Raw genomic sequence first — 11,817 nt, forward strand, 5'->3', positions numbered from 1 at the left:
AGTCAGAGAAGGACAAATACCATATAATTTCACTCATATGTGGAATTTAAGAAATAAAACAAATAAGCAAAGGGATAAAATAAAAGAGAAACAGAGAGAGAGAGAGGGAGAGAAATCAAGAAACAGACTCTTAATTATACCAGAAAGGAGGAGTGAGGGGGAGTGTTAAATAGGTGATTTGGAATAAGGAGTGCACTTGTCTTCATAAGCATTGAGTAATGTAGGAACTGTTGGATCACTATATTTTACATTTGAAACTAATATAGTACTGTGTGTTAACTACATTGGAATTTAGAAAATTAAAAATTTAATTAAAAAAATTTTAAAAATCTCCTTCATTTCCCATTCACAAAAACAAACAAACAATTCTGGCAGCCTTTCAAATTGAACCCTCCCTTAAGACTGACCTTTGGTTCTATTTTCTTAATGCTTTAATGTTCTTTCTTCACCCTGTGACACAAAACAAAACAAACAGGCAAAGGGGAAAGAAGCTGGTGGAGGGGAGCAAACCAAGAAGCGGATCTTAACTATAGAGAACAAACTGATGGTTACCAGAGGGGAGGTGGGTAGGGGGATGAGTTAACTAGGTGTTGGAGATTAAGGAATACACTTGTGATGAGCACAGAGTGATGTTTGGAATTGTTGAATCATTATAATGTACACCTGAAACTCCTATAACACTGTATGTTAGCTAACTGAAAATAAAACAAAAACATTAAAAAAAGGAGGCGATAACTTTAAGGAATTATATGTTTAAGCATTTATTTAATCTTCTTGAAATTAAATTTACCATTTCTATGTATTTCTTTACATATAATTTCTACAGGCTATTTTATATAAAATGCATCACCTAGTCTTTAGTTTTCTCAAAATAACATACACACAAGATCTTTAAAGTTAAGTAGTAACACCAGCCTTTCATGATATCCCCACTTAACCAATCCCCCAACCCCCACTCTGCACACCTTACTTAATTCTGCTCTGGCTCTGAGACTTTCATCTTTTCTGTTTCTCTGAAATTTGCCATTATATTTCTTTTTTTTTTTTAAGATTTTATTCATTTATTTAAGAGAGAGAGAGAGAAAGAGAGAGAGCACCCCTGCGCAGGAGCAGGGGAGGGGCAGAAGCAGGCTCCCGGCTGAGCAGGGAGCCTGACTCAGGGATGGATTGCAGGACCCAAGGATCACGACCTGAGCCAAAGGCAGATGCTTAACCGCTGAACCACCCAGGCGCCCCTGCCATGATATTTCTAATTCAGAGCCTTATACTCATTTTAGAGTACTGCAAAAATGGCCACAAAGAGGACTTTTGGTTTTCAGTGCCATTGTGTGAAGAGGCTGGAAATCATCACCACCTTTCATATAACAAGAAGACCCTGTACAAACTGAATAAGGTTTGTTGTTGTTGTTGTGTTTTTTTTTTTTTTTTATTATTACCCACAGGATAATTGAGGTTGCAGGGCAAGTCACCACCCTGAAAAATAGATTCAACAGCCACGATTTGCTTACTTGGAGCACATGCCTCTAGAGCCATAAACATAGAATACTTAAATAAATAGTCAACTTGCTTAATTATTTAAAGCTGAGCGTGTACTGCTCGGACCGTAAGGGGGCCTTCACGCGTTTGTGGGCTTTACCTCTAGGAAAATGTTCCCTTGTCCAGCCAGTGCGGGGCGACGCCATACACGCCGGGGTCAGAGACAGAGGCGTGGAAACTCTGCACCCCGCACCTGCTGCAGAAGCTGTGCAGCGCCGGGTGCGCGTGGGATCGATAGGTGACGATGCTCTCGGCGCCCAGCAGGAGAGTGAAGCGCGAGGCCGGGACGAGGAAGTGTCGGTGCTGCTTCTTCCTGCACAGCCTGCAGCTGCAATCCACCACGCGCAGGTCTGCGGGGGCCCAGACGGCGAAGCGGACCGCGCCGCAGTGGCAGCCTCCGGTGTGATACACCAGGCCTGGGTACTCGAAGGTGTCCAGCAGGAACTTGGCGGCGCCCTCGCAGCTGAGGCCCCGCCGCTTCCTGAACGTCTCCCAGCGCTCCGGCTGCGCGCCCAGGTCCATCTCATTGAGGGACTGCGAGGACGCTAGAGCCATGTACAAGACAGTGTTCTTTGTAGCCAGCTTCACTGGACTCCTGGCTTGCTTTCTGCAGTGTTGTTTGCCGCCACCAGGCTCCTGACCCTGGCTTGGACTAATACGCAGGGTGGAGGTGGGGCGCGCCCGGCGCCAGGACCCGCGGCTGAGCTGGTGAGGGGTAGTAAGGGTGAGGGTGGAGGTGGATGGCGGGGAGAACCCGGAGCAGGGATCTCTGGGCCACTCCGTTTTGCGGTTGGGCGGCCGTCCTTTTCCTTATCCTGTCTGTGGCATCCTCAGCCATATGTGTAAATCTGGCTAACTTGTCACCCTGCTGTGCTGGGTGGAGTGTGGGAATGTAATACAAGGGAGTGCTCGGGTTCTAAGAACTTTTGGGGCTGCCCCTTTATCTGCACTACCCCGGTTGACCACTTGTTGAAAATGAGGCCAAAAGACCCTTCCTGGATCCTAAAAGAACTTTACTGGGGTAACTAACGTCTTGGCAAGGTAGCACCTTCGCCTAAGATTTTTTTTTTTTTTTTTTTTTTTACAACGTCCATAGACGCTTGGAGATTGCCTATATCCTTGCTCATTTTTTGTTGTTGTTCTTGTTGTTGTTGTTGTTTTAATCTTGCTCATTTTGTTACACGTACCTGCCCTGGGACCATGGACATGATTCTGCAGTTCTCTGCGTCCCAGTAATCTTCTATGAGAAAAGGGTAAGAATACACTCTCAAGTGTAGGAGGGAGTGAATTCAAGAACATATCTGAAGTTTTTAACACCGCAGAAAAGAATTGGATTTGTTATATCTATATTATTTCTAAATTCATTTTTCAGTAATTTCCTAAGTTTTAAAACTTGTCATTAGATTTATTTTTAGTTTTCTTCTATGCTAAGTTTCAGGAATCATTCTGGATGCTGGAGGGGGAAAAGCCAGCATAACTTGATCCTTCTCCTTAAGCATCTCAAGTTCTAATGTGGTAGGCAAACAGACAAATTACATGAAAGGGTTTACCATGAAGAATTAGCTGTCTTTTAGGGATATCATGAGAATGTAGAGGAAAGACACAAAGGAAGAAGCTGCATCCTAGGATGGACTGGGGATGAATGGCCAAAGAAGAGACAGGATACCCAAGAAAGCCATCTCCTAGTACGTGTGAAGGAGCTCATCTGTATTTGACAATTTCACTTATCCTTGGGTTCACGTTCTTAATTCTTTCAGTGTAATCCTGAACAACATCTATGCCTTTCACCTAGAAAATAAATAGCAAGTGCAGGGGGCTCTAGGAAAACAGATGAGGACCAACTGAAAGTATTATTAAGCTTATTTTTCAAATGAGGGAATTGATACACAGAGATGGTCAGAATTTCCCATGGCCCCACCAGAAGTTAATAATAGAGCTGATATGAACTAGATAGCCTGATCCCATTATGGAAGTTCCTTGAAAAATTAAAGATAGGAGTACTATATGATCAGCAATCCCCCTTCCAGATTTCACATATAAATAAGAAAATGGAATATTTGTCTTTCTGTGTCTGACCTATTTCACTTAGCATAATGTCCTCCAAGTTCATCTATGTTGTCCCAAGTGCAGGATTTCCTTCTTTTTAAAGACTGAATAATATTCCATTTTATGCATGTATCCACATATTTTTTTGCCCATCATCTCTTGATGGATACTTAGGTTGCTTCCATACCCTGGCTACTGTGAATATTGCTACAATAAAGATGGGAGTGCAGATAGTTCTTTGAGATAGTAATTTTATTTCTTTCAGATTTATACCCAGAAGGGGGATTGATGGACCATATAGTAGTCCTATTTTTAATTTTTCAAGGAACCTCCATACTGTGTTCCTAAATGGCTGAATCAATTTACATTCCCACCAGCTATGCGCAAGGTTTTTTCCATCTCCTCACCAATACTTGTCTTTTTTGAGTTTTTGATAATAACCCTTCTGACAGGTGTGAAGTGATAATCTCACTGTGGTTTTCATCTGCATTTCCCTGAAGATTACTGATATTAGTATCTTTTCATTTATCTTTGTCTATTTGTATGTCTTCTTTGAAAAAATGTATATTCAGGTCCTTTGCTCATTTTTAAATGGTTATGTTTTTTGGCTATTGAGTTATATGAATTCATTATATATTTTGGATATTAACCCCTTATCAGATATGATTAGCAAATATTTTCTCCCATTCCATAATTTGCCTTTTTATTTTTTAATTTTTTCCTTTGTTATTCAGAAACATTTTATTTTGATGAAGTCTAACTTGTTTGTTTTTGCTTTTGTTGCTTATGCTTTTGTTGTCAAATAAAAAAAAAAAGTCATTGTCAAGACCAATATCAAGGAGTTTACCCTCTATGTTTTCTGCTAGGAGTTTTATGATTTCAGGTTTTATATTTAAATTTTGAAAACATTTTGACTTTACTTTTGTATATGATGTAAGGGTCTAATTTCATTCCTTTGTATGTGGATATCGAGTTTTTTCAGCACCATTTATTGAAAATACCATCCTTTCCCTGTTAAGTATTCTTGGCTCCCTTGTCAAATATTAGTTGACAATATATGTATGTATTTACTTTGGGGCTTTTTATTCTGTTTCATTGGTCTATGTATTCGTTTTTATGCTAGTACCATATAGTTTTGATAACTGTAGCTTTGTGATAAATTTTAAGTCAATAAGTGTGAGGCATCCAGCTTTGTTATTCTTGCTCAACATTGCTTTAGCTACTTGGGAACTTTTGTGGTTCTATAAAAATTTGGGGATTTTTTTTCTATTTCTGTGAAACATGCCATTGGAATTTTATTTTATTTTTTTAAGATTTTATTTATTTGACAGACAGAGACACAGAGAGAGGGGGGACACAAGCAGGGGGACTAGGAGAGGGAAAGCAGGCTTCCTGTGGAGCAGGGAGCAGCCTGATGCTGGCTGGATGCTGGGATCATGACCTGAGCCTAAGGCAGACACTTAATGCTTAATGACTGAGCCACCCAGGCGCTCCACCATTGGAATTTTGAAAGGGAATATACTAAATCTATGGATTGCTTTGGGTAAAATGGACATTATAACAACATTATTTTTTCTAATCCATGAACACCAAATATATTTCCATTTATTTGTGTCCTCCTCAATTTGTTTCATTAGTTTTATAGTTTTCAGAGTACAGATCTTTAACTTCCTGGTTAAATTTACTCCTAAGTATTTTATTCTTTTGATACTATTGTAAATGGGGTTGTGTTCTTAAGGTATAAGAACTTTATACCTTAAGTTTATTTAGTAGTTTATTTTTAGTATATAGAAACAAGGGGAATTTTGTATGTTGATTTTGTACCCTGCAGCTTTTCTGAGTTCATTTATTTAGTTTTGACAGGTTTTTGTAGAATCTTTCAGAATTTCCCTCTATAAGATGCCATCTGCAAATAGCTACAATTTTGCTTCTTCTTTTAGGATTTGGTTGTTTTTTCCCCCCTGTCTTGCCAAACTGCTCTGGCTAGAATTTCTAGAACTATGGTGAATAGAAGTGATGATAGTAGGCACCCTTGTCTTATTCCTGATGTTAGAGGAAAAGATTTCAGCTTTTTCCTGTGTATGATGTTCTGTGTCACATATGCTTTTATTTTGTTGAAGTACATTCCTTCTATACCTAATTTGTTGAGAGCTTTTATCATGAAAGAATGTTGAATTTTGTCATATGCTTTTACTGCATCTATTGAGATTATGTGATCTTTATCTTTCATCTTGGTAATGTGGCGTATCACATTTATTGATTTTCATAGGTAGAAGCATCCTTGTATCCTAGGAATAATACTAAATTAATCTTGTTGTACAATCCTTTTAATGTGCTGTTGAATTTTCTTTTCTAGTATTTTATTGAAGAGTTTTGCATCTATATCAGTCAGTGATACTGTCCTTTAATTTTCTTTTCTTGTAGTGTCCTTGTCTTTGTTATTAGGATAACAAATCCTTTACAAATGAGTTTGGGAATCTTCTTGCCTCTTCAATTTTTTGGAAGAGTTTAAGAAGGATTGGTATTCTTTCTTTTTTTTTTCCAAGATTTATTTATTTATTTAACAGAGACTGAGAGCACAATCTGGCAGAGCAGCAGGCAGAAGGAAAGGGAGTAGCAGAATCCCACAGGAGCCAGACGTGGGACTAGACCCCAGGACCCTGGGATCATGACTTGAGCTGAAGGCAGCTGCTTAGCCAGCTGAGCCACACAGGCACCCAGGATTGGTATTCTTTCTTAAATGTTTGGTAGAAATTACTAATAAAGCCAAAATTGTAAATTAAAACTACAGTGAGATACTGCTACACACTTCTTAGAAAATCCCAAACACTGACAACACCCAATGCAGAAAAGGATGTGGAGAACCAGGAACTGTCATTCATTGCTGTTGAGTATAAGAAATTTTATGACCACTTTGAAAGACAGTCTTGCAGTTTTCAAAGCTATTGATTTTTTTATCCACATCCTTGTTTCTGTTGACATTAAACTAAAACTTACTTGAGGTATCTCATGGAGATTAAAAGAGATATGGTATACAGAATGCCTTGTAGACATTTAGAATAACCATCAATGGGACATATAATTATTTACTGGATACTGTTAGAAAAGAGTAGACCTGGAGCACCTGGGTGGTTTAGTCAGTTAAGCGTCCAAATCTTATCCTGGCTCAGGTCTTGGTCTTGAGGTTGTGAGTTTGAGCCTGGCATTGGGCTCCATACTGGGTGCAGAGCCTACTTAAAACAACAACAACAACAACAACAACTAATGCATCTTTAATTATAGTCTATAACATTGTTCAGATAGGTTTGTTAAGGTCTTAAAACATTCAATTTCACAGAACCCTAAACATTCTATTGTACTAGGAATAATTTTTTTTTCTGCCTAGATTTTAGCTCAGAGTCAGATCACAGAATCCCTGATTTCAGAAGTTGATGTGATCATCAGCAATTCATTATTAAATAACCTCTCTGAGATGATTAAGTTCTCTGGGCCTCAGTTATAACTTAGGTAAACCAGATAAGAATAATGTCTACTTTGTAGAATTGTTGTCATAATTAAAAAAAAAACAGGCATTTAAAGTTTTCAGCCTTGTGTGTGGTGTATGATGAGTTCTCAGTAGTGGAAACAGTCATTATTAAATGTTATTAGTAACATGAAGTAGGATTATGATTTCTCTCGTTTGTACCTTTCAATCTAAGACATCTAGTAAGACACGAGGTACTGTAACAAAGGCATATAGAAGAATAGAAGACGTATCTGCTTTTAAAAATTTATAATCTACTTAGTGCAAAAATATTTTTAAACTATTTTTTAAGATGTTATTTATTTATTTGTCAGAACACACACAAGCAGGGAGAGCGGCAGACAGAGGGAGAAGCAGGCTCCCCTGCTGAGCAAGGAGCATGATGCAGCACTCGATCCCAGGACCTTGGGATCATGACCTGAGCTGAAGGCAGACACTTAACTGACTGAGCCACCCAGACATCCCCAGTACAAAATATTTTTTAAAAGAGTGAAGAATGAAAGATAAAAGTTGGGGAATGAATTCTTCTTAAAATAAGAATACTAATTAATAAATGCAGCATACAATGTCACAATTGATTTAGGCCAGGATAATCAATGAATGATAAAATCATCAAGTTAAATATTATTAGAGAATAAGGTATTGAAGTTGACCCACAGATGACTTAATAATTACTAAGAGAATAGATGCATTTAACTGGAAAGATAGTTGGTCACCAGTTTAACCAAGATTGAGGTAAACTGACATTATATGCCTTTTGATGTACAGTGTTAAATATATAATTCCACTTATGTAGTATTTTTGCCAAAAATGTTTAACTAGAATCTAATCATGAAGAAACTGAAAAATATAGATTGTGGGACATTCTAAAGGAAAATTGGCTGCAGCATTCAAAAGTCCAATGTCATGAAAAACAAACAAAAAGATGTTGAGGGATTTGTTCTAGAAATTCTGGGATCATGACCTGAGCCGAAAGCAGACACTTAACCCACTGAGCCACCCAGGCATCCCTAAAGATTTTATTTTTAAATAATCTCTATATCTAACATGGGTCTCGAATTCACAATTCCAAGATTAAGAGCTACAGGGGAGCCTGGGTGGCTCAGTGGGTTAAAGCCTCTGCCTTTCGCTCAGGTAATGATCTCAGGGTCCTGGGATCGAGCCCCGCATCGGGCTCTCTGCTCAGCGGGGAGCCTGCTTCCCCCTCTCTCTCTGTCTGCCTCTCTGCCTATTTGTGATCTCTGTCTGTCAAATAAATAAATAAACAAACAAACAAAAAAAAAGAGCTACATGTGCCACAGCCAGCCAGCCAGGTGCCCCTTTGGGTACTCATTTTAGTCTTCTTTCAGTTATTTCAAATTTTCTGTAAGTTTGAAATTTTTCAAAATTAAGAGTAGAAGGTAGATATTTAGTTCAGTTGCCTAGCATCAACTATAATCCATAAAAATAGAAGCCAATTATCTACTAGTTTCCTAAATATTATATTGAAACTTGTGAATTGTTTTTTTTAGTATATGTGCTGCCGAAGCGAGCACTTGTGAATTGTTTTTAACAACCTCAAAGATGCAGCACATGCCAAGGCAGAAAACAAAGAAAATACATGAAAAAACCCTCATGTATGCAACTTGGACAGATGCAAGTATTAATGCTCACTCTAAAAGAAAAATTGTATATAATTTAATAGTAGAAATAAATGTTTCTAAATAAATAAGTATATCATTTTCCCTTGGGAGGAGACATCATCTCAAGAAAACAATTAAATGGAAAACTTTAGAATATAGTTCTTACACAGTTATCCCCTAACTGATTTACATATGTCTCTTGAAATCTCAGAATCATAACTAGAGTATTTTTGTATATTCATTGTCCATCTAGTGTTTGGCCAACCCATACATTAGAAAATTATTCACTTTCTTTGTCTGTGTATAGTGACATTCAGAACGCACATATTACTTATAGGCATTTTGTGGAGGTAAACAAGACTACCAGTCCTCCACTAGTTGGTTGATCAAAGAATGTTACTCATTCTTTTTTCCCACATTCCCTCACCCTGCTTTATTTCTTTTCTTTAGTTATCCTAGTTTGAGGAATATTTATGATTCCTTGGACAAAATGCCTCAATCACCACAGAATCAAGTTTTCTTCATCAATTCATGCAGCTTCTGAAGACAAGGTAAAGCTTTAGTGGAGGTCAATGAACCCAAAAGTCAGGTTATAAGTTAAAGCTTCAGTTTGCCAGATGGATTTCCCTGAATTTATAGTTCCCCACAATTTGCAGTATTTCTCTCTAGGTCAGAAGTTCATAAGTCCATTTCATGGGATTAGAGAGGTCAAAATTACTTTTATAATAATATTAAAAGTTAGTTGCCTTTTTTACTCTCATTCACTCTCTAATAGCAGATTTTTCCAGATATGACAGGAACTGTAATGACTTCCTCACTCTGGCATTTAATGGAAAGTATTTGTATATTCTTGTATTTGAAAAATTTGTCAGTTTTAATTTCTAATATAGTAAACATTAATTGACATGATTCACATAAGCTAAAGCACTTCGACATCTTCAAAAGTTTTTAAGAGTTTAAAGGGTTTTTGAGACCAAAATATTTGAGATGTATTGCTCTAGTTTATTCATTAAAAAAAAATATTGAAAGCATATCATTGACCATGTAACAGGTTTCTGTGACATATGATGGGAATACAAAGACACCTCTAACCATTTATAAAAACCTACTATGAAGTAATACTGTAAGTTGGGAGGCTTTTGTACCTTACTCAATTTAAACCTCCCAACATAGCTTCAAAATAGTTATTGTCACCTACGTTTTACAAATGAGGAAAGTGAGTACTTAAGACCAAGCCTAAAATCCAGTAGTGTCCTATCAGCATTAAGACCAGTATAAATTCCAGGGGCGCCTGGGTGGCTCAGTGGGTTAAGCCACTGCCTTTGGCTCGGGTCATGATCCCAGGGTCCTGGGATCGAGCCCCGCATCGGGCTCTCTGCTCAGCCGGGAGCCTGCTTCCTTCTCTCTCTCTCTGCCTGCTTGTGATCTCTCTCTGTCAAATAAATAAATAAATCTAAAAAAAAAAAAAGACCAGTATAAATTCTATTTCATATATGATGCAGGATATTCAGTCCTCCATGTTCCTTTTCAGTGAAGCCAAAAAGTCAGCAAAACTGGAGTCGGTCTACCTGAGATAAAATTTTAAGGTGAAAAAAAGTTTTATGATGAAAATTATATTGACATTTTAGTAACACTATCTGTAAACACATATAACTTTTTTCTGTTTGACCAGTACTTTCTCTCAGGAGCTATTTGGTTAGGATTCTTAGCGCTTGCAACTATAGGAGGCAGATATTATTACCTACATCGCATAATGTTAGAAGAATTAAGTGAAATAATGTTAGTATCAATTACTATAAACTAATATTAATTACCAACACTTACTAAGTTGATGTAATTGGTTGTTCTGAGGTATCTACATTTTCAGAGCTAAACTTTACTGACTGCTTATACTGAGTAAGGCAGTTATTTTTTTGTTTTGTTTTCTTTTGTTGTTTTTTTTCTTAATTTTTTAAAATTTCTTTTCAGTGTTCCAGTTTATTGTTTATGCACCACACCCAGTGCTCCATGCAATACATGCCCTCCATAATACCCACTACCAGGTTCCCCCAATCCACCTCCCCTCCAAATGCCTCAGTCTGTTTCTCAAAGTCCACAGTCTCTCATGGTTCATCTCCCCCTCTAATTTCCCCAACTCACTACTCCTCTCCATCTACCCATGTCCTCTGTGTTATTGCTTATCCTCCACAAAAAAGCAGAACCAATGATAACTGATCCTCAAGGCAGCTGCAAAATATGGCAAATTTTTAAAATTTTTTAAAAATTTATTTTCAGCATAACAGTATTAATTTTTTTTGTACCACACCCAGTGCTCCATGCAATCTGTGCCCTCTCCAATAGCCACCACCTGGTTCTCCCAACCTCCCACCCCATGCCACTTCAAAACACTCAGATTGTTTTTCAGAGTCCATAGTCTCTCATGGTTCACCTCCCTTTCCAATTCCCCTCAACTCCCTTCTCCTAACTCCCCTTGTCCTCCATGCTATTTGTTATGCTCCACAAATAAGTGAAAACATATGATAATTGACTCTCTATGCTTGACTGATTTCATTCAGCATAATCTCTTCCAGTCCTGTCCATGTTGCTACAAAAGTTGGGTATACATCCTTTCTGATGGAGGCATAATACACCATAGTGTATATGGACCACATCTTTCTTATCCATTTGTCCGTTGAAGGGCATCTTGGTTCTTTCCACAGTTTGGTGACTGTGGCCATTGCTGCTATAAACATGGGGGTACAAATGGCCCTTCTTTTCACTACATCTGTATCTTTGGGGTAAATATCCAGTAGTGCAATTGCAGGGTCATAGGGAAGCTCTATGTCTAATTTCTTGAGGAATCTCCACACTGTTCTCCAAAGAGGCTGCACCAACTTGCATTCCCACCAACAGTGTAAGAGGGTTCCCCTTTCTCCACATCCTCTCCAACACATGTTGTTTCCTGTCTTGCTAATTTTGGCCATTCTAACTGTTGTAAGGTGGTATCTCAATGTGGTTTTAATTTGAATCTCCCTAATGGCTAGTGATGATGAACATTTTTTCATGTGTCTGATAGCCATTTGTATGTCTTCATTGGAGAAGTGTCTGTTC

The 11,817-nt window shown here is 38.0% G+C and overlaps 1 protein-coding gene and 1 pseudogene across 1 annotated transcript; both read right to left on the reverse strand.

Annotated features, from left to right (window-relative positions):
* Positions 1-1,638: 1,638 nt before the first annotated feature.
* Positions 1,639-2,091, reverse strand: LOC132007137 (centromere protein V-like protein 3). Its single transcript, XM_059385254.1, has one exon. It carries the CDS (start codon positions 2,089-2,091, stop codon positions 1,639-1,641), a length of 453 nt encoding a protein of 150 aa, XP_059241237.1.
* Positions 2,092-2,120: 29 nt separating this feature from the next.
* The window catches only part of LOC132007138 (uncharacterized), a 27,458-nt pseudogene continuing 17,761 nt past the window's right edge, over positions 2,121-11,817 (reverse strand).

This window comes from Mustela nigripes, chromosome X (genome assembly GCF_022355385.1).
Source record: "Mustela nigripes isolate SB6536 chromosome X, MUSNIG.SB6536, whole genome shotgun sequence".
In the NCBI taxonomy this organism is placed as follows: Eukaryota; Metazoa; Chordata; class Mammalia; order Carnivora; family Mustelidae; genus Mustela; species Mustela nigripes.

What these genes read in the sequence shown, in the direction of transcription:
- LOC132007137 (XM_059385254.1), bottom strand. Translation starts at nt 2,091, where the DNA reads ATGGCTCTAGCGTCCTCGCAGTCCCTCAATGAGATGGACCTGGGCGCG.